Here is a 24,057-nt window from a genome sequence, read left to right as displayed (position 1 = left end):
TGCTAGCCCGTAACCCTAGTCCTTCCTTGGCATTGCCTTAGAGCAAACTAGGACAGCGAGCTTGCTGAGGTAAAGGAAAACTGACCGCTCTGCTAAGGGCTGCCCTTGCTGAGCCCTGGACTTCCGGAGGGAGAAGGAAGCCACGGGGCTTCATTAAACACTGGGATGGGGAAAGAGTTCAGAGCTGAAACATTGTAGACTCAGGCTCACATCTGATGTATCCAGTTGGAACCCTCTAAACGTTTGTTGGATGACGATATCTTTAAACCTTCCCAGGTGATTCTTAGGCGGTCCAAAATTTGGGGACCTGTGCTTTAAGAGTTCCCACAATGCAACTTAATTCCTGCACAGAGGGGCCGGGATATTTTATTTCAAAGGATTATAAAGAAATTGCCTCTGCTATTCTGCTTACTGGAAGAAGCAATTGATTTCTATGGGCTATGGGCTCTCTCCCTCCCTCCCTCCCTCTTTTCTGTCTCATATACAAAGAACAAAATGTAAAAATATTAATTTATCTGTGGCCGGATCTTAGGACATAGCCTAGACTGGCCTTCACTCCTGCAAAGTGCTATAAATCATTTAATTTTCTCCGTGGGATTCTAACTCTGGAAACCCTCTTTTGTTTCCTTTGAGATCTTGGAGGGAAGTGTACCTAAAAGGGATCTGAATGTATAGATAGGAAGGTAATTCTAGCTTATTCTGCAGATAGGGATAAAGGAGTCGGAGAACGTAACGGCAAGTTCCAGATGGCCTGTGTGTTAGCTCTAGGTTTTATTTTGAGACAAGATCTCACTATGCAGTTCAGGAACTCGATACGGAGTACAGGTTGTCCTTGATCTCAGAGAGCTACGCTTTCTTCAGCAGTCTGACTGCCGGGATTAAAGGTGGACCTCACCAGGCCAGGTCTGAACAGGGACTTGAATCCTGGTAAAAATTGACATCTAAAGCCACGCTCTAACCACTGTGAGACACAACCTCGAGGAAGACAGAATGGAGAGGTGGCCTCCAATTCATAGTTTATTTTTGTACTAGGAACGCCTCAACCATAAGTCTGCACACACCAATACTTTGTCATTTGTATTATGAGTAGTGGATGTTCTTTTTTTTTTTTGGTTCTTTTTTTTCGGAGCTGGGGACCGAACCCAGGGCCTTGCGCTTCCTAGGTAAGCGCTCTACCACTAAGCTAAATCCCCAGCCCCGTAGTGGATGTTCTTATGCCATAACTTCTGGGTCTCTTGGTCACCCCCCCACACCCCAAAAAACAACTTGGGTGATATCTTAGGGACAAACTCCTTTTTTTTTTTTTTTGGTTCTTTTTTTCGGAGCTGGGGACCGAACCCAGGGCCTTGCGCTTCCTAGGCAAGCACTCTGCCACTGAGCTAAATCCCCAACCCGGACAAACTCCTTTTTAATAAAGTGTGTGTGTGTGTGTGTGCATGCTCGCACGCGCATACGCGCACATGTGTGTATGTGCGTGCAAATGTGTGTTTGCGTGTGCAAATGTGTATTAGATATCAAGTGTCAGTAGATGCCAGGAGGTGCCAGATGCTCCTGGAGCTGGAGTTACAGGCAGTTGTGAGCTATTCCTCCTGGGTCCTAGGACCAAACTCAGTTCCTGGCTAAGAGCGGGAAGCGCTCTTCACCGCAGAGTGGTCTCAGTGACCCTGAAGATCTTATGTTTGAAAGCTAAATGTTTACCTCAGAATGCCAAGCAGACAGGTTCCAATCTGCAGGTGTGCCTACTATTTTATGCTTGGGTTTTGACCCTTGTTTCGGCTTTAAACAGTATGGTTGTCAACATGCAAATCAGGTTGCGAATACCTTTTAAAACTGGGACCAACATCTGGAGGGATGGCTGCTCTCTTTAATACATTTGTGAATGTTCCCTGGCTGACCCTGGACACCTGTGAGCTTCAGCCATGACTCACAAACCTCACGGTACTGTCACCCCCATTAATGAGCGCTGGAGTTGACCTTAGTAAAGCAAGAACACTTTATCCCTGTCACTGGGCATATCAGAAAAGGAGACCTTGACAGACAGGTAGGAGGAGGTTGTAGTTAAAGATCCTCGTGCTGATGCAGGGACACAGCTCAGTGCTTGCTGGGTAAGGATGATTTCAGGTCTCTAGCACTAGCATAAGAGCCAGATGTGGCAGTGCAAGTCGGTCACCCCAGGGCTGAGGGCTGAGACGTCCGTCTGGGTTCAGTACTATCAACCCCTGACTTGTAAGGGACCTGCAGAGGTGAATCCAGCCGCACACACATATACATACATAAGACATGCACACACACACACACACACACACACACACACACACACACATGAAAGCATGTGCGTGTAAACACAAACCCAGAATGAAGAGCTGCAGTTAAATCCTATCTTTTCTGCCAGCCGTCTATAAAAGTTTTAGGCACATTACCTTGCCTCTCTGAGCCTCAGCCTCCTCCTCCTCTGTCACATGGTATTTCCTCTTGAGTTGTGTGGAGTGGTTAGGCAAGCTTGCCATGTGAGAGCTCTGAGTGTCACCTGGCGTGTGACAGGATCCGTGTGTGCCAGCAACATTGTGAGTCTCACACTGCTGTGACTATAATCCACCTAGCTCTCAGTCTGATTTGGGCACTTTGTGTTTTCCTTAGAAATGAAGCCTGGACTGGCTTGTTCCTTCCCCTGGAACACTGCTCTTTGAGCTTGGCTCATGAAAACACACCCCTGAACCCTCTTCAGTGGCCTCTTCACAACCCAGGTCCCCCTTGCCACACCCACAGCAAGAGTGATAATAACTTCAGCAAGGGGCCTGCATTTCCAATGCATTAAGAAGCCACTAAACTGTACATGTTCTCTGTCACCTCCTTAATGTGAACCACAGCTGGGGGAACTAAGGGCTGAGAAAGTTAAACGATTGGTTTGAGGTGAGAGCCTAGGCCCATGTAGTCTAGTACCAAGCCTGTACTATTACTAATGCTTCACAGTCCTTTAAACACACACACACACACACATGTACACACATAAACACATGCATGCACACACAATGCACACGTGTGTACACATATGTACCCCCACACATATACAGGTGCACACAGACACACATGTGCCTGCACACACACCTGCACACACATAAACCTACACATACCCACATACCCACACACATACCTATATATGCATCCACACACATACATACACAACATACATATACAACATACATATACATGCACACATACACACATGAACACAGGAACACAGGAACACAAAGTGCCCACACACGTACATGCACACACACTCATGTATGCATACACACATGCACACACATTCATATGCACTCATGCAGGCATACACACCCATACACACACAGGCACACACATGCACACACGTTCATATGCACTCATGCACACATACACACCCATGCACACACAGGCACACACATGCACACACATTCATATGCACTCATGCAGGCATACACACCCATGCACACACAGGCACACACATGCACACACATTCATATGCACTCATGTAGGCATACACACCCATGCACACACAGGCACACCCATGCACACACAGGCACACACATGCACACAGTGTCTTCTTTAGGAATGAAGTCAGGCATGTTCACATCTCCTCTCCAGGATTCTCATCTTTCTCCATCCCAGACCGACGTCATTGCATTTCACTGAGCTTGATGACGCCAGTGTCATCTAAACGAGTTCTGAATTCCCTTTGCTCTTTCAGGGTTCCTTTTCCCTTCCTTGGACACTGTCACCTGTTTCCTCCTTGGGACACTTTCTCTTATGACATGGGCTCCCATGTCCACCTGGTCCTCATCGCTCGTGGATCTGGCTTATGCCACAGGAAGCTGATCCCCTGTGACATCACTGTCCTCTCAGTTGCCAAGGCTGGGGTGGCTGATCTATCCAGATTAAGGATCTGACCTCCTCCCTCCTCCACCAAAAACAAGGTTGGTGCTCTCAGCCTCAGGGGCAGAGGGCTTGGTCCAGTATGAAGGAAGCATTAATTGCCCAGCAAGAAAATCTATAGGGTTCTCCACACTGTGGGTTTAAACTTCTCATTTCTGGGCTATGGCTATGGCTATGGCTATGGCTATGTACTGTGTATCCTTTTCCTTTGTCCAAACTCTGTCAGAAAGTGATTCTACAGTGGAAGCTCATTGTAGCTCATTAGAGAAGTCAGAAAAAAATACGTTCAACTCTAGAGAGAGGAGAGGAGAGCTCATGGCTCTTCAACCCTTGAACTAAGAATTCGGTGAGCAGTGTGAAGTCAGGCAGGATGTAATTTAATTATGAGTCTGCGTGGGATTTGCTCAGGCGGTGGGGAATCTTGTAGGTTCTCTGATCTTCCCCACTCCCTGCCTTAGCCGGGTGTCACTTCCTGTTCTAGCAATGAAGGTTGGGAAGCCATAGCCTCCAGAGAGAAACACCTGCTCTGTGAATAAGGTTTTACTGGGACGTAGCCTCGGAGATTGTTCCCACGCCCTCTACGGCTGCAGCTGTGTCCCCCATGACAGAGCTCAGTATTTGTGACAGAGGTGGTGAGAGAGGCCAGAATATTTACTACTGCACCAGAGCAATCCGGTCCCAGTGTGTGAGGACGGACCCTGATGTGCCAGGTCGAAGGCTGCCCACTACACTTTACTGGTAGGACTTGCTGAGGTGATCTTGGTTCCAGGCAACACAAGAACAGTCGGATGCCTACTGCTTGGGTCAGAACGAAGGGGGAGGCGACTCCATCCTTGTTGGAAATTCCCTAGTTCCTCTTCAGGCGGTATTGAAAGGTCAGATGTGACCCTTGAGCCCTTGAGTCTGATCGTCATCTCCCATATTCTACTTTAACGATTTTGGGTACGTGTCATTTAAGGGGAAACTAAGCGGGAAAAACTGACTAGGGTCATTCTGCGGGTAAACATGTCAGTCATGACTCAAGATGGGTACAGTCGTGTCAAGCTGAACCCATCTCTTCTTCTCTAGATAGAACGGCTATAAGACAGCTGAGTCGCTGATAGTCTGAGTCTCGGAATGCCTGTATGGGAGAGAGACCTTGAGTATGCCCTGCATGGTCTGTGTAACAAGAAAACACAAAGACCCTCCTTTTTTTTTTTTTTTAAATTCTCAAAGCCTATCTTAACCTAACCTAACAGATCCCTGCAGGCACTGGGGGTGGTGGGGAGTCTTTACAGCTTGGAGCCCCTACTTACTTCCTGGAGAAGTGCACCGCACAGGAAACGCCAATGATGACCAGGCCGATGATGATGGAAGCCACAGCCACCCACTTGGCATTCCGCCCCAGCCTCCTGGCTCCTTCATAGTCTCCGTCATTGTAGCTGTTCTGAGCCTGGGGGACACAAAGAAAGAGCCGGTGACCACAGGCAACTCATAAGGGAAGGCATGCACCTTCTCGGCCATCTTGCTGGAACAGCTCTTAAGGAGCCATTGGTGTCTATTCATCTCTGTGGAGAAGACATGGCAATCATCTCTCCTCAGGATGCCTTCAGTCCAAGGCTTCTGTATTTCCTACTTCCACTCCCATCCCCACCCCCACCCCCACCCCCAAGGACCGCTTTTTGTCTCTGTCACCCACAGAGAGACCACGTGAGTGGTGTGGCTTGCTTCTCTCATTCTGCCTAATACCTCAGTTCCCACAACCTCACGTGCCAAGCAAGCGCACAGCACAGGCTACAGCGGAGCACAGCACATGCTGCAGAGGGAGCACAGCAAGGCTGCACATCTAGCCCTGCAGATACCTATATACACAATGAAAGGACATGGCAGTATCAACCATTAGGGCAGTCATTGCAAAGTATGCCCCACACCCCTGGTGGCCACCTGGTTTTATAAAACGCATTTGGATCAGAGACGAACTTCATTTGTTTGCTTGTGGCTGCTTTCGTGCTACCGTGACATCGTTAGGGACTTGGGACAAAGGTTACAGCAGTTGGTCAAGCCCAAGCTATCTGCTGTTTGGTTATTTACGGAAAACATCCAGTCATTCACACACTAAGAACTTTGGCTCGATTACTCATTTATCTCTATGCCCAAGCCAAGATCTCTTTTAACCGGTAACTCCAGATGTAGCTTCTCAGACTGTTAAAATGTTGCAACAAGGAGAAAGGCTACCCATGGAGCCTTGTTCCTCTTTCCTTAATCCCCCAGTATTCGGGGGTGGGCGTGGGGGGGTCCTTTTCTGTGTCACTCATGGCTTGGCTTCTCAGGCATGCTAAGAGTAATTGGTGAGCCAAGCCTCCTTTTCCACTCCGTCAAGGATGTAGCTCAGTGGGTAGAAGGCTAGTTCAACTCAACAAAGGCCCTGAGGTTTGATCCTCCAGAACCACGCAAGACTGGGGCAACAGAGGCAGAGAGGCCTAGGATCAGTTCTTCAGGCTAAGTCCTTGACACCAGCCAGCTCCAGGTCCACTCAGGGCTATTTGAGATCTACCTCATCTCAGAGGTCAGATTCTATTTGAGTAGTTGGGATAGGCCCAGAAGGAACCAACCATTTCAAGGCCCATTGTCCCTGTGTGAGGATTGGGAGCTTCACATGGAGGGTTCAAGGAATTAACAAGTGAATTGGACACCACTTTTCCTGTGAATCAGCTGCTACCCCCACCTCCTCTGGTATCTTTGAGGGTGACAGGGTGCCTCTACCTCTGTCCATCTCCGTGATCACAAGGACCCAAGTTCAGACAGGTGTTTTAGACTCTTCCCAGTCAAAGACACTGCTAGGATCACTAGGTGTCCAAATACGGACATTGTAATCTAACTTAGAGTTAGGAAGATTCAGACTACCCACCCCGGACAGACAAATTATCATTCTTTTGTGTGTCTTTGGAAAACAACTTAGAGATCAGCCGTTTGTCCTGATGACTTGAGTAAGAAGAGGAGAAATACTGAGACCCTCAAACAGGATTAACTCTTGACTGTCTAGACAGAGAAATCTTCTGTTCTTCACTAGCAGTGACCAAATAAGTCGGGAGGACAACCAGCCCGGGCCACACTGAAAGGCACACGTGTCGTCAGGGTTTCGACTGTGGGCTCAGGGGAGAGATGGGGAAATCAGGAGAGAGATAGGGGCTCAGCGGAGAGACGGGGGTATTCTAGGCTTCTTGGCTTGTTTGAGGGAAGGTCAGCAAAGCCACAATGACCACCCAGCTAAGGGATTTGAGTACAAGCTATGGATGGATACATCCTTCTACACCTTCAGCCAGCCTGACATCCTGCCAGTGACCCTCCTTGGGTACCACCCTCTCTCCAAGGCTCATGAGAGAGTTTCCAAAGGAGGCTGCCGTTGGCTTAAACAGTTGAAACAACCTCCTTCAGTGCCAAGGAGGATTCTCTGCTCTGTATATAGAGAGCTCTCGCTTTGTTTCCCCTCCTGCCTCTTGGAGAAGGGCTCTCCCTGGTAAGTCTGCCAGGTAAACGTACTATTGGGGCGGGATCAGGGCAGAAGACTAAAGAGTTTCAAGATTCCAGACTAAGGGGCTTCTGCTATGGCGGTGGTGGGGGATTGAACTCAGGTCATTGAAAAAGCTTGGGATAATCGCTTTTACCCGCTGAGCCACCTCACTGGCCCAGTTTAAATTATCTTATTCTTTAAAAAAATTACGAAAGCAATTTGGATACATGTCGATCACTTGAACACTGCAGAAACAAACAGAACAGGAAACATCACTCAATCTTCTTTCTCAGTGTTAAGCAGCTTGGTATGTCTTCTAGATGCTTCACCCACAAATCCTGTGGAAATAATCCCGTCACTCCTCCTGCTTCCTTGATGACTAACCACGCTTAGATAGATGTTGGGAGAAGGAAATTTGCACCCCGAGATAAAGCTGGAGTAATCGGTCTGCATGTCTAATCCTGGTCCTTCACACGTGAATGCCTTGCACATTTCCTAGAATCTTTGTTAAGACAGCTTCATCCTCCCTCTGGCAAGGTCGGTGGCACAGCACAGGCTGCAGAAGGAGCGCTGACTGCAGAGGGAGCATAGGCTACAGTGGGAGCACAGCACAGGCCACAGAGGGAGCACTGGCTGCAAGGGAGTGCTGACTGCAGAGGGAGCATAGGCTACAGTGGGAGTACAGCACAGGCCACAGAGGGAGCACCGGCTGCAGAGGGAGCACAGCACATACTGCAGAGGGGATGTTTTGTTCTTGCTATGAACAGACTGCTGTAAATCCTGGTAGATGTGGCAGATGGGCCATTGGTATTTCCTCTAGACACTAGTCTTGTGTTTCTCATTTGGCTAGTTGGTTGGACCTTTTGAGCTTAGACTTGGTGGCATTTCTTTCTAAGTAAATCCAATCGGACCTTTTCCCTCTCCCCTCCCTCCTTTTTTCTTCTTTCCCTTCTTTTCTGCTTTTTCTTTCTCATTGCCCCAACCCCCTTTTTAAATGTTTGGCTCCTGCTATAGTTCTGGGAATGTTCCCCAGTGGGCTTCAGGCTTGGTGGTGGAAACTTCAAGAGGTAGAACTGGGAGGGAAGGGGCTCATGGTATTCTTATCTTACCCCTCCAATCTCTCTCTGTTCCTCTGTCTGTCTGTCTGTCTGTCTGTCTGTCTGTCTGTCTCCCCCCCTCTCTGTGTGTATGTAGACATAGGTGGTGTTTGGTTATTTTAATTTTTTCCTTTGTTTCAAAACTATGACTTCCTGGCTCCTGCCCCCTCTAGGGTAGACAGCCTTCTAAGCTGATACTTCTATCTCTGTCATAGCTCCGTGTTCTGTTTCCATCATGATTCAAGAGACTGAGCTGCAGCGACAGACTCCCCCCACGCCCCATTAATGTTGTGCTATCCCTGCATTCTTGATGAAGACTTATTTATTACAAGGGCTTCCTGTGTTACCCAGGCTGGCCTTGAACTCCTGATCCTCCTATCTCTGTCTCCTGAGGGCTGGGATGAAAAGTATCTACCACCATGCATGGCTCTCTGGTATTTATTTATTTATTTATTTATTTATTTATTTATTTATTTATTTATTTATTTAATGTGTGCACGTATGTGTATAAGGGGCTGATATAGGGTCTCTCACTGTCCTGGAGTTAAGTAAGTAGCCCAGGTTAGATGGTATAGATCCTCCTCTTTGCCTCCCCAACCACTATCTTTACACTGATATTTATGATGCCTGGGCATGGCATGGGGTTTCTCACAGCACCTGACCAAGACCTGCATATGGTGACAACTACGTTTTTGCTTGTAGGATCCTAGAGAAAAGGGGAAAGGCAGGGGGGGAGTTCATGCCGTCTGACAAAGTGTGTGACGGAAACACTTTCATTCTGTACTCTGGTAAAGCTGCACTGGTCTCCCAGAGGGAGGTACAACACTGGGGGACACTGCAGGCCTGCCTTTGAACACGGTCTGTGGGATGGACGAGACTCGAGTGACTGTTTAATTTAGAGTGGCTTGCGAATACTTTTTAGGCTTCTCGGCTCAGGTGGAGGAAAGAGTGAGTCATTTGTGAAATGGGGGAATCCGTAGTTTAGAGAGAAATCTCCTGTGTTGGAGGGGCCCAGGCTAGCTTGAATCAAAAGGCCCTATTCTAATTTACATCAGCTCCTGTCTGTCTTTTTTGGGGGGGAGGTCACTAACATCTCCCTGGCACTACCTTGCCTCCTGCCGCCACGGTGCTGGGCACCTGTCAAGGTGCCAGTCATCCCACTTAGATGTTCAGTATGTGTTTTTGGAAGCTTCCAAAGTCATTTTGAGGAGTGGCAAATTAACAACCACTGTCTTCGTTGGGCATTCATTCATTACTCATTCATTCATTCACCCATTCATTTATTCACTCATTCATTCACTCATTCATTCACTCACTCATTCATCCATTCATTCACTCATTCATTCATTCACTCACTTATTCATTCATTCATTCACTCATTCACTCATCCAGTAACTTTTCACTAAACATCGCCTTCGCTGCTCTGGCCCTCATGTGGCTTCCGTTCTGGTGGGGACAGAATAAATAAGTGTGCTAATAACCGAGAGGATTATAGAATATTATTAAATCAGGAAAGATGGAGGGAGAAGAAGCTCCGTCAGGCAGGGACGTAGACGGAGTCCGACATGTAGAAAGCAAGAGGGAGGAGGGGTCCTGGCTGTGAGGACAACCAGGACAGAGGTGGGGAAGATCTGTCATAGGACGCCCTGGAAACTCAATATGGCGGAAATGTGAGAGAGGCGAGGCATGCTCATAGTAATATCCACATGGCTAACTGTTTATGCTTAGTACTGTGCCAGGCACCGTGCAAGGCACTTCGTGGGGGTTAAAAAACAACCACCCTATTTTAACCCACTGTGCACATCAGAAGGCCAAGGCTCAGAGATGTAGGTAACATGACCTGTGGCGGGGGCTTCAAACTTAAGCAAAAGACAGATCGTTGGTCAGACCGTCATCGCGGCTACCACAGAATGGAAGGGGAATGGACGCAGACTTGACTCTCACTTAGGAGAGTGTTGCCTGCTGGTCAAGAAAAGAGAGCAGGCCCCACACTAATCTTACCACGCTGACAATTTGTCTGTTCTCTTGGTCCTTCACTGCTGTGAAATTTCCATATTCGTCCTCAAACAAACTCCTCACCGCAACACAAAATGACGGAAAGGCACAAAGAGGCTGTTTGTGGTCTAAAGCCTGGGGATTCTGGTTTTAGGGAGCCGGTTCAGGCAAGGTGCTCAGGACGGCATCTCAGGGATGGTGGACGGCTTCAGCCCTCGTTGGTTGACAAAGATGAAAGAAGAACGGGTGGGAGTAGGGGGGAGAAGGAGGAGGGGGAGGGGTGGGAGTAATGGGAGGAGGGAGGAAGGGGAGGGAGGAGGGGGAGGAGAGAAGTGAGGGGGAGAGGAGGGAGGTGAGAAAGGGGAGAGGAGGGGAGAGGAGTGAAGGGGGAGAGGAGGGGAGGGGAAGAAGAGGGGAGGGGGATGTGGGAGGGTTAGTAGGGGGACATGGTCTCACTAGGTTGTCTGGTCTGCCTTTGAACTTCCTTTATAGCCCGACCTGTCCTTGAACTTGCCATCTTCCTGGGTCAGCTCTCAAAGTAGCTGAGATTAACAGCCTATGCCGCCAGTCCTAGCTTGGAATACATATTTTAAATATGTATTAATTATATATAATTATGGGCTTAACTCTGATGTTTTTATACATAGTCATAATGCCTTCCCATCATATTTATTTCCCATTATACTTGTCTCCCTTACATTTACCTGCCTCTTTCTAAATAGCCTCTCTTTGCTTCTGCTTTCCTGTCATGTGCATTTGTATGTATGTGTGTGCACACATGTGTACTCATGTGCACATATGTGCATATATGTGCGCATGTATGTGTGCATGTGTGCATGCACATTCAAGCGTGTGTGTGTGTGTGTGTGTGTGTGTGTGTGTGTGTGTGCATGTGTGTATGTGACCTACTGAGTTTCCTCAGATTGTTCACAGGAACATGGATGAGGGTTTGCTTACGGGGACATAAGCACCTTGCCAGTGGCTATACCACTGAAGACAATTTATCTTCCCCACTATCCACCATTAACTTCGAGTTAATCCTCAGGGAGGCGTGGGGCCCCAGAATCTCTCCCACTTCCGAGACACTGTATTGATGGCTCAGCTCTGTGCAGGCAGTCCCAGGATTGTGAATCTCAGTGGCCATGAGTTCAAGAGCACAGAGATCTGCTATGTCCGGAGGTCAGCCCTGCAAGCTTCTCCTCACCCATTTCCCCTGGTTCTTATATTGTTGCTGCCCTTTCTCTCTCTCTGCATCCTGATCCTGGGAAGGGTGGTGCAGATGCCCCACTTACGGCTGAATGTTCAGCAACCATATTCTTTCAATACTTTGACCAATCATGGAGACTCCTCAGCTCTCCAAGGCTCCTCCCTGCTAGGTGTGACCCCCTTGCTTCTTAAAAACCCATTTCTTTCTATGCGTATAAGTGTTTTGTCTGCATGTATGTATGTGTACTACATGTGTGCCTGGTGGCCAGGGAGGTCATAAGAGGGCATTGGATCCGCCAGAACTGGTCTTATGTATGCCTCTGCCTCCCGAGTGCTGAGATTAAAGGCTTTGCCCGCCATTCCTGTCTCCTCCCTCGCCTCTTGTGGAGCCTTTCTCCTGTCCAACTACAGCCTCCTCTCCTGCATTCTGCTTTAGAGCTAATTCCTCTGCTTGGGACCCTCTGCTATCCTGGAGTCTGATTCTTCTAGTCTTTGTTCACAGGTTCGTTGCCTCAGGCTAGCCCACCTTAAGGAGGACTCCTGGCTCTAGGCTAACTCAACCCTGGGTTCCTGCCTTTCCTGCCTGTCATTTACCCTGTTGCCTTTGACTTCTGAGCACCTTGTTCTTGCCAGTTGGCTGTGAGCACTATGGGGTGCCAACACACCTTGCTGTACTTGTCAAGGGTCTGGTGGAAGGTATGACATAGCCTTCCCTCTCACGTTTATTTCTAGTCAAAAGAAAAAAAAAGATTCAGATGGCCAGTTTCCACTTTCCAGTCCACTGATGTGCCCTGTTGGGAAATGACCTGATGACCCTGTTTACCCTGAGTTCTTCCTGTCTGGGCAGCTGATGGTTGTAGGTGGGCGGGAGGAATCCCTGTTGGAGTCCACAGACGAGACTCTGTCGCTGTGGTCCTGAAGAGTTGAGTTACCTCAGTTTGTTCATTATCTGATGCTTTTATTCTTCTACAGAAGAATCCAGTCAGACAGATCCTACTGCCAAGGGCCAGAGGGCCTACGTTAAGATGGGACTGTCTGAGGAAAATAGCCAGGCTGAATGAGACCCAAAGAATGGGCTCTGGTCTTGAGAATCAAGGATGTAGGAGGAAGATGGAGGGAGGGAAAGGAGGAAGGGGTGGGCACTGGATGATCAGGCGATCTCTCTGCTTTGTGTGACCGTGCTTGAGGGTCCTACGGACAGGGCTTCATTTGCATGCTGGGTTTCTCAACGATGAGGGTTATTTGTCTGTGCTATGGCTCTGTTGGTTCATTATCTATTTATGTATTTATTGGGTGGGAACTGAACTTAGGACCTCATACACGTGTAGTGACTGTTTTACTGCTGAAAATGATTTGGAAATTGGAGGCTCCTCTCTGAGACCAAAGGCTAGAGACTGCATAGAGAGAGACTATGGCTCTAACATGCCACTGGCTTGGAGGCCCAGACTGTGGTTCTAACAATGAAAGGTACTGTGCTATGGAGACTGAACAGAAAGGGGGCCAAACCAGCCTTCCTGAGCTCTATCTGCTGCCCAAATATTGTCTTCTTTTGGGGGTGGGGTGGGGTCAGGAGTTGTTCTTGTGTAGTGTGTGTAAGTGCTCTGCTGCTGAACAGTATCCCAAGTCCTTGGAGTTTGGGTAATTTTAAAGGATCTGTCTATCTATCATTTGTCTGTCTGTCTATCTATTTATCTATCTATCTATCTATCTATCTATCTATCTATCTATCTATCTATCTATCTATCTATCTATCATCTATGTATCTATGTATGTATATATCTATGTATCACCTATGTATGTATGTTTCTATCATCTATCTATCTCTTTTTATCATCTATTTATGTATCTACGTATGCATGTATTATGTATGTATCTATGTATATTTCTATCCTCTATCTATCTATGTATCTTCTATGTGTCTATGTATCTATGTGTTTATATATGTATCTATGTATCTATTTATGTATCTATATATCTATGTATGTATTTATGTATCTATCCATCTATGTATCTATGTATCTTCTATGTGTCTTTGTATCTATGTATCTATCTGTATCTATGTATATATATGTATGTATCTCTGTACCTATATATGTATCTATGTATCTATCTGTGTGTATGTATGTATTTATCAATCATATGTGTACCTGCATGAGTTTATGTTCACCACACAAGTACAGGTGCCTTCAGAGGCCTGAGGGGGTCAGATTCCCGGGAGCTGGAGTTACGGCTGTTGTACACCACCTGATGTGGGTGCTGGAAACTGAATTTGGGTCCTCTGTAAGAGCTGCCAAGCATTCTTGACTGTCTCTCTAGTCCCCTCTCTTGGTTTTTATTTTTGTTTTTGATACAATCTGCATCTCAGATTGGCCTCGGCCTTGCTTTGTAGCCCGGGATTACCATGAGCTCCTCCTCCTTTTGCCTCCAGCGCCCCAGTGATGGGATTATAGAAGTATGCCACCACACCTGGGATATCATTATTTTTGTTGTTGTTCTTGCTGGCTCTGGGGTCAGACTGGGTGCCTGGACCATGAAAGGCAAGTGCTCTACATCTGAGCCACACCCCAGAGCTTTACCCTTGGAATTCTGAGTAAGCTGTCTAACTTCTGTGTGAATTCTTCAAGTGGGCATCCACTTCACGGATTTTTAGTATATTCCATGAAGCCGTTCCCTGAAAGTTCTCGATGTCTCCTCTGCCAGTGGCGTCCTACCAATAGCAAACTACTTCCAGCCACTAGGAAGGCAGACTGCTTGTCTACTGGTCATTCCCTAGACCACAGAGACATTATAAGTTATGTTCTTTAGTCATTCATTCAAAACTTATCAAGCCACAGCCATTTACTAATCAGTGTAATAGGTGATCAGGATGAATAAGGTGGACGATGTCCCTGCCTCTGAAGAGTTGAACCAAGATACATCGAAAATGGTAGCAGGGTACAGTGCCATGTGCCTGCAGTCCCAGCCTTTCTGGGGACAGAGGCAGGAAGATTTCTTAATTCCAAGACTTCAGAACAAGCCTGGGTAAAACACCAAGAACAAATTTCAAGTTGCCACACTAAAGGCAGACATTTCCAGCAAAAGAATTGCTCAGAAGGAAGTAAGGCAGGGCTGTGAAGAGAGCCCGGCACCAGGGAGGGATTCACTGGTTGCTTCATCTTTCCTTCTTAAGCCCGAGCTATCGTTAACTTTCTCTGGAATGCAGACTCTCCCCACCCAACACCGGAGTTGGTGTTTGTGTATGGGAATTAGACAAAGTCCCACTTGACGATGACGTTAGACATAATTTATGTGGACCTCTAAGCTCAGAGGTATCGGCTAAGCTCAGAGGAGAGGAAGATCCTGTAATCACGGTGAGTTTCCTCCCTCATCCGATGGGGGAAGCACCTGCAGCATGGGTCGGTTGTGAAGCTGTGATGAGAAGTAAGGAGCCAGGGTCTGTCTCATTTGATACTGGAAACACACGGAAAGGTTGGCATCAACACACCCGTGTGGGTGAGGATATCCAGGCCCAGGCAAGCTAAGATAAGGGGCTAAGCTAGGACCCAGAGTCTAGGGTTGTGTTCAAAGCCTCAACACCTTAGAGTCTATCATCAGCAGAGTGTTCCTGTTGGGGGAAAGTAACTGAGGGAAGGAGGGAGCAAAGGAAGGAGGGGGGAAGTATATAAACAAAACAGTAAGAGGAACACTTTCCCTAAAACTTCTCGGTGTTTAACCAGACCTCCAAGGAGCACAAAGCAGAGAGAGAAGAAATACCAGATCACTTACAAGATGGAGGTTGGGGGTGAGGGAAATGGTACCGATACATTTGGTAACAATGTGTGCTTAAAACCAGCATATATAAAGAGCTCTAGTTACTAAATAACAGAAATAACCCAGGCGAAAAGTGGACCGAAGATCTCAATGGACGTTTCTTCAAAGAAGGCAAATGGCTAATAAAAATAAGGGAATAAGGAAGTGCCCAAGATCGTGGTCATTAGCAAAAGCCTGGGGAGAGCCCACTGACTGGCAGTGGGAAAGACAGTTGAGAGAAGCTGGAGCCTCACTAAGGACGGGTGGGAGCATGAAGTGACGGAGCTGCCATGCCAGCAGTCTGTGAGATCCTCAGGTCAGATCACCACCCAGCTCAACAGTGATGCTTGTAGATATGCCCCCAGGGAGACTGAAATATATGCTCACACAGGACTTACGCTTGAAGTCTGTAACAGCATTACCTGCTAGGGCACTGTGTGGGCTCCTCATGTGTCCCTGTGACACACACTTGAGGCAGAATTTATTTTGGCTCATGGTGTGGAGGGTAAGGCTCATCGTGCTGAGGTCCATAGTGGCTGGGGTTCTGCTTTTGGCTGCAGCTCAGTCTGTCACATTTTAGTTGATCAGGAAACAGAGCTCACCTGAAGTAGACCTGGACTATAACCAAAAGAGCTGGTATCCCATCTCTGAAGGCCAAACCTCCCATCCCAAAGGTCTCTCGACATCTCTGAGTGGTGCCACCAGGTAGGAAGCAGGTGCTCAAACACACGTTGCCAGAGGACATCTTAGATCCAAACCATAATTGGCCCCAAGTGGATTAAATCCAACTGTCCATCAACGAATGGCAGAGGGAAAAATCTCTGGTCTAGGATGTTGTTTAGCTTTTAAAAGAAGGGAGTCTGCATGCTGGACAGTGTAAGTGGAACCTGAGAAACAGCACGCAAAGGGACAAGCGGGATGAGAATGATCTAGACTGTAAGGTTCAATCTTACAGAGATTGTCCAGAACAGATACAACGTAACCGGACAGAGCACATGTTGGTTTAGCCTGGTGGGGTTAGGGAGTGAGTGATAACAGACCTGGGATCTTCTCCTTCCCTTCACCTTATTTTATGTTTCTATCCTTTGAGAATCTCATCACGTATCTATGCATACAATTCTACGATGCCTCCTCCAACCTCGTGTCCTCAATGTTCTCCCTTATGACCCACTGGGTCCAGTTACTGTGCCTATATACACAGGGTGTTGAGCCATTCGCAGAAGCTTAGGCAACCTAGGAGAGCCCACACCATTGAAGAAAATGGGTTCTTATGCCCTCAGTGCCAACAGCTCTCAGCCATGGGTAGGACCTTGTGACTACCCACTCCCACTCCTGTGCAAGCCAGAATTCTGACTGGCTTGATTGTGTGCACATCTTATATAAGCACCTATGGCTGCTATGTTCATGAGTGTAGCATATCCAGAAGTGGTTTTTTTGTTTTGGTGTGTGTGTGTGTGTGTGTGTGTGTGTGTGTCTGTGTTTTAATTTGAAACAGGGTCTTTCTATGTAGCCAAGGCTGGCCTTGAAAGTGTAGCAAGCCTCTTACCTTAGACATCTAAGTGCTGTATATGATTACAGGCATGCACCACCATGTCTGGCTAAGAAAATGGAATTTCTTAAATATCTAATATTTTTTCCATATTCATATTTTATTTTATTTTCCTCTCTCTTTCTCTGTCTCTCTGTCTCTGTCTTTGTCTCTCCTACACAAAGACTCACTCTATAGTCCAGGTTGGTCTCAAACTCAGGATCCTCCTGCCTCAGCCTCCCCAGTGCTGGGTTAGGTCTGAGTCACACACACTTGTTTGGGGAAAGGTTTCTTTGTAGAACACGAAAGTTCACTGGAATCAGTGGTGATGGTCTTTCAGCTAAACCCACATCACTGCGTGTTATCAGACAGCAGAAGGAAAGATGTTCGGTGTCAGGAGGTTGGCTTCTTGAAAGTCCCCAGGGATTGACTAGTGAGTTCCAGAGAAGTTGATAGAGAAGTTGGTAGAGAAGTTGGTAGTGCCTGTTAGGAGATGGTGGCAGGGCTCAGAAACAGTCTGTGGGCACAATGCCTACCTCAGGTGCCCATTGGAAGCTACAGCCAGACCAGCATCAGCAGATCAGCAGATTAAGACTTTTGTGGGAGCCCCTGAGAAACACTCCCTTTCTAGTTTGATTCTGTTGCTGTATCAAACACCATGACGAAAAGCAACTTAGGCGGAGAAAGGATTTGTCTCCGTTTATTTATTTTTTTCCTTTATTTTTTTTTTTTCGGAGCTGGGGACTGAACCCAGGGCCTTGCGCTTGCTAGGCAAGCGCTCTACCACTGAGCTAAATCCCCAACCCCGATTTGTCTCCGTTTAAAGCTTACTGTTTGTGGTCTATTATCAAGTGAAGTCAAGTCAGGAAGCCGAAGCAAAAACCATTGAGGAATACTGCTTGCTGGCTTGCTCTATATAGCCCAGGACTGCCTTCCTAGGGAATGGTGCCACCCACACTGTGCCTTTCCACATTGATTAACGATCCAGACAATCCCTCATAGACATGCTCACAGGCCAATCTGATCCAGATAATCCCTCAGTGGGGATTCCTTTCTCAGGTGACTCTAGGCTGCATCAAAGTTAAAGCAAACGAGAACACCACCCAAGAAGACAGGGGCTTTACAGGGAGCTGGGTTGGCAGTGGAAGACAAGAGCTGTCTGAATGCAGCTATTGTTGGTTTAACCAAAGCCCCATCTAAATCACAGCTCATTAACACACGGGATAACCAGCACGCAGACAAAAATAGAACCTGCTTCCACGGGGAGCAAACTAGCTCAGGGTAACCGGTCCAGTTTGCAAAGAGGGGTGGGGAAAGAGCAGATTGTGAACTGGTGCTGGGTATCTGAGCAGGTTATACCTGAGGACAGACAAAAGGAAGGTCTGTTCAAAACTCTTTTGAGGACACTCCTCCAGGTGGCTGAAGACCCAGCTCCCCATGGCCCTTTCTATGCTAGGGTTCCTTCCTGAAGAGGACAAACTCTTTCTGTGATGCTGTAGATGACATGAAATGTTTACCTTCCAAATGTGTAGCTTATGTCTACCCCCCTGGGTCTCATCTTACCATCTAGCATTTGTCCAACCGCCCTTTCTAAAGTAAAATTCCCTCTCTACCACCTGCCTCCACTGAGTCTTCTTGTTCCTTTTCCTTACACTGCTGGTCACTCTCTGGAAGGATCTTGTTTCCTCGGCACTGAGCCAGTAGGCCTTGGGGAATCTTTTACTCTCTCCATGTTAGGGCATACGAGGGCAGAGAGAAGGCATGTGGACACTGATAAACTACGTGGGGTCTCACTGTTCATACAGTCTTTTTTTTTTTTTTTTTTTGGTTCTTTTTTTCAGAGCTGGGGACCGAACCCAGGGCCTTGCGCTTCCTAGGTAAGCACTCTACCACTGAGCTAAATCCCCAACCCCTCATACAGTCTTATATTCTGACTGCTTTCCTACTCGATCCGTCACACTAAGCTTACCATGTAAACTCCTGTTGTGTTATGCCCCGTGCCACACATTAGGTGTTTTACACTTGAGCTGAATTTCTCTACTGGCATCGAGATCCACATCCACTTTGCAATTCAGTCTAAGGCCTGTCGGATCTAAAATGGAACGCATGTCTGACCCCATTAAAGGGGTCAAGAGCCTGTGACTAGAGAGGCCACAGACCCTAGGGGAAAACTGAACATGATTGTTCTACTAAATGGACTCTTGAGGATGTGTTGCTACACCCAGAGACCCTCTGCAGAGAAGCTTCTGTTCACAGGGAATGGCAACTGAAGGATGACTGGCGAGTGCTCAGAGTAACAGGCTGTGGAGTGCTTAGCCTTAAATTGATGTACATAGAACACCCGTCCTCAGCACTTCAGGTTCTTCCCCAAGAGCGGGCAGAAGGATCTAAGAGCCGGAGGTGATGGATAGCTTCGAGGAAATGGTTTTCTATGCAAAAAGGGCAGCTGCACATAAGAACCTACAGTGATTATGACAGCAGGCGCAAAGCCTGGGCAAACTCAAGCCAGACACAATCCTAGCATGGACAGTGGAGGGCATGAATCCCACCTCTAGCTGAGGAGCCGTTGGCACTTGGAAGTTACAGGGAGAGGGGGAGTTGGTTTTCTTTAATGTGACCTGTGGTGGGGTGACCACACTCCCGAACAGGTCCTGTTCTCAAGACAGTTGGGCAACACAAATTGGACTTAATGGGGTTTAGAAGAAAAAGAGGAGGAGGAGGAGAAAGAAGAGGAGGATGAGAAGGAAGAGGAAAAGGAGGAAGAAGAGGAGGAAGAGAAAGGGGAGAGGAGGAGGAAGAGAAGGAGGAAGAGGAAGAAGAAGGAAAGGAAGAGGAGGAGGAAGAGGAAGAGAAGGAGGAAGGGAAAGGGAGGTTGTGGAAGAGTAGGAGAAAGAGGAGGAAGAGGGAGAGGAGGAGGAAGAGAAAGGGGAGGTAGAAGAAGAGGAGGAGGAGGAAGAGGAAGAAAAAGGGGAGAAGGAGGAAAAAGAGGAGAAGGAAGAGGAATGAGGGGGAGGAGGAGGAGACGATGGCCATGATAATCACTAGGATGGGTAGGGTAGGTCTAGGAGGAGATGGGGGTGGGGATTGAATAGGATTATATACATTATATTAAACTATCAAAGAATTAATGAAACTATTATTAAAACCATTCCACACTTCTAAGAAGGAGACAAAAAAATTCATTAAGCAGTTACTATGCTAAGCACTGTGCTTCCAAGCTTATTGGCCTGAGCTATGACCCACTGATAATGCTGGCTGAATGTCTAGCCAAGCCGTAGCTTTTCATTATCAAGTTACAAAATTATAAAAATGTTCAATTTTCATCCCTTAGCAGCATTTTCTCCATATAGATCTGTCACATGTCCTAAATCTGCTTTGAGTATAAAAGCATGTGTGTGTGTGTGTACGTGTGGTGTTTGGACATGTCTGTCAGTGTGTTCACAAGTATGGGTGCGTGTGTGCATGCAGGTACGCATGCTCACTTGTATACATATATGTGGAGACTTGAAGGTGACATCAGACATCTTCCCTGGACTGTATTTTATGTCTTTATGGAGGCAGGATCTCTCCATGGAATCCAGAGCTCCCTGCTGGGCTAGTGTAGTTAGCCAACTTGCTCGAGAGAATCTCTTAAGGACTGGGAGTGGAGGTGGCCACCATGCTTGCCTAACTTCTGCATGGCTTCTGAGAATATAAACTCTGTGTCTATATGCTTACTCAGCAAGTGCTGTATCCAGGGTACCATCACCCCAATCAAGGGTTAGTTAATATTTCCTATTGGCTATTTTTTTTCTTTTTCTTTGGAGCTGGGGATCAAACCCAGGGCCTTGCGCTTGCTAGGCAAGCACTCTACCACTGAGCTAAATCCCCAACCCCCCTATTGGCTATTTTTAATATACGAATATTTTGACCTTTAAAAATAAAACCTATGCTTAATTAAGTGTGTGTAGTGGATGGGGTTCACACCTGCCACACCCTGTGTGCTAATGTCACTTGGATATTGGTTCTTGACTGTCTGGCTTGACCCTAAGGGTGGTACCCTCTGAGCCATCTCTCCAGCCCTTTGATCTTGTGAGTTGCAACACTGAAGTCTTAATATGGTAGTGTGCTCTCTTTTGTTTACACTGACTCTCCTCTTTTCCAAAGACACTGGCATCCCCTCCCCTTTATTTTCTACACATATGGTTGGGGAGGAGTGGCGTTTTCTCTTGGCATCTGTCTTCCTGTTTCCTGCTGTCTTTCTCCCTCTCCCCCTCCCCTCCCCCTCCCCTCTTAGCGTACCTGTAAAGTTACATTAACATCTGCTCATGGCCTGAGTCCTTTGGACCTGATGCACGAACTCTGTGTAGATCAGCATTTTAGACTCCAAACTCCCAGACAGCTAACTTCCATCAAAACAGCTTGATGCGTGCGGGCACTTAGTGGATATTCTCAGTAACGACGCCTGGATTTTCAGATCATTTGGGAGTTTCTCTTTTAGATTTTGCTTGCTCCTGGGTTTCTTTCTTGGGAAGTATTCCTGGGAACTCTCGAGACTGGGCTTCCAGTGGGCAAGGTGTGCTTCCTCTTAGTACACGAGCCCATTCATGCTCATCTGTCTTGTTCTTAGGCTCTTGGTCTTTTTTGGTCCATAAATACCTTCAAGGACAGATGAGAATTGTCCTTTTGCCTATCATTAAAGCCAAATGTCAGGGAGGAATTGGGCCAGGTTTGATGGAAAGTAATAGATAATGCCCCCATATTGACAAAGCAAGTCTATTAAAAGAGACCGCTTTCAGGGCCAGGTTCCTGGCAAAGGGCTGTGCATACTTGACTATGTACCCCGTTACAATGTTTCAAGTGGTTGAGTGGGAAGCAGAGACCATCTACCCTGTTACAATGTTTCAAGTGACTGAGTAAAGAGCACATGCAAGGGGGGGCTGGGGGGGGGTGGAGGTGGGGAACATCTACCCTGCTACAATGTTTCGAGTGACTGAGTAGAAAGCAGAGACCCATTACAATGTTTTAAGTGACTGAGTCGTTACAATGTTTCAAGTGATAGAGTGAAAAGCAGAGACCATCTATCCAGTTACAATGTTTCAAGTGACCAGTCAAGATCACACAAGCAGGGGTGGGAGTGGAGGTGGAGTGAGGGACATCTACCCTGTTACAATGTATCAAATGACTGAGTAGCAAGCTCAAGGACAGTTGCTTGGGTTTTGCCCCCTAGTTAGTCACTTTTCTGAGTCTGTTTAAGCATTTCATGCATACAAAGTAAAATGACATGGCTAGGAAAATGATTCCCAAAACAAAACACTGTAAGTTGTAAAAGAGCATCATTAATGAGGACCATGCCAATAGAAGATGGCAGACCACCCAAAGAACAACACTTAGAAGAACAGCGACCTCAGACTTTTCAAAGAACAGTTTCGTAAAAAGGAACTTTAGAGACTTTCCTCTCGGTTCATATAGGATATGTGATATAAAGAGAGAAGGTATTGGAAAGGTGAGCTCCCCTTGTAGGGCACAGAGAGAGGGGGAAAAGGCAGAGAGGAGGTGATTTTCCAACTGGGCATTGAAAGGGCAGCACCACGCATGGCCTAACAGGTCCTGGAGTCTGAGATTCGGTGTTGAATGATGTGACTCTGCCCTGGCCCTCTCTTCATGAGTATTTGGAAGCATCCTCCAGTGCCACGGTCAGAGGGGTAAGACAGAAATGGCTTGCTTGTTAACAAATGAATGGCCGACCCCACCTTACCTGTGACTTGTTTAGTGTCTTATTTTGCTCAACATCTGGACAGTGTTTAATACCCTTGGAAGGAAGTCTCAGTCTTCCTTTTTTTAAATACCTTTGTCCATCCATCCTCCTTCCTTTCCTTCTATTACATGTACTCCCAAAGGTATAAAGACATTGGCCATATAACAGAATGCATTTTCATGACCCTATAACCTAACTTCAACAACCACCCAATCACACGTACACATATATATTACATATAAACACACATATTACATCATAGTATGTGTATATCAATGTCTATGTAAATTATGGCAAACCCACCTCTTTTAGCATTTCATCAGTAAATCCAAACAAGACTTAAAAACATGTGTTCTTCGGAAGAGACACATGGATCTCCATCTTGAAATGTATGTATTCCATACCTCTGATGATCTCAGACCAAAAGGACTGCCAGAGTAACTCAATTCTAGGTTCCTGTGTACAATGTCTACTGATCCTCTCCCACACAGTGATCAAACTTTAGAAACAATGACGAGGCAGGAGCTGCTTGGACAATGAACAGTGCTATATAAAGTCAGTGTGTGTAGTCAGTGTGTGTTTAGAGGAAAGCTCTCAAATGATGGCAGACTTCAGACAAGGTCTTTATCCTCCAGAACCACCTATGTGTTTCTCAGAGCCTCAGACTTCAGACACAGATATAGTCACGATGATCATGGTCTTTTTTTTTTTTAAAGATTTATTCATTTATTATATATAAGTACACTGTAGCTGTCTTCAGATACACCAGAAGAGGGCATCGGATCTCTTTACAGATGGTTGTGAGCCACCATGTGGTTGCTGGGAATTGAACTCAGGACCTCTGGAAGAGCAGTCGGGTGCTTTTTTTTTTTTGGTTCTTTTTTTCGGAGCTGGGGACCGAACCCAGGGCCTTGCGCTTCCTAGGCAAGTGCTCTACCACTGAGCTAAATCCCCAACCCCAGTAGTCGGGTGCTCTTAACCACTGAGCCATCTCTCCAGCCCAATCATGGTCTTTTTTATCTTTATTTTTTTAGGTTTCTCTCTTCTTTTCTTTTCTTTTCTTTTCTTTCCTTCCTTCCTTCCTTCCTTCCTTCCTTCCTTTCTAATCTTTTTTTTGGAGACAGGGTCTCATTATATAGCCCCAGGTGTACTAGAACTCACTGTGCAGACCAGGCTGGCCTTGAACTCACAGAGATCTGCTTGCCTCTGCCTCCCTAGTGCTGGCAGCAAAGGATTAAAGGCATGTGCTGCCATGCCTGGCAGGTGTCCATAGTGTGTGTGTGTGTGTGTGTGCGTGCGCGCGTAT

The 24,057-nt window shown here is 46.9% G+C and overlaps 1 protein-coding gene across 3 annotated transcripts in view; it reads right to left on the bottom strand.

Annotated features, from left to right (window-relative positions):
* Positions 1 to 24,057, bottom strand: part of Tmem233 (transmembrane protein 233) — a 50,382-nt gene that overhangs the window by 15,412 nt on the left and 10,913 nt on the right. For all 3 annotated transcript variants that reach the window (XM_087579323.1, XM_087579322.1, NM_001398920.1), the window contains 1 exon segment: positions 5,205 to 5,341. In XM_087579323.1, coding sequence (XP_087435449.1) covers positions 5,205 to 5,341 — 137 coding nt within the window.

Source organism: Rattus norvegicus, chromosome 12 (genome assembly GCF_021556685.1).
Source record: "Rattus norvegicus strain SHRSP/BbbUtx chromosome 12, alternate assembly SHRSP_T2T, whole genome shotgun sequence".
Classification (NCBI taxonomy): domain Eukaryota; kingdom Metazoa; phylum Chordata; class Mammalia; order Rodentia; family Muridae; genus Rattus; species Rattus norvegicus.
The sequence above is the reverse complement of the archived record's forward strand: the minus strand, read 5'-3'. Positions and strand labels throughout refer to the sequence as shown.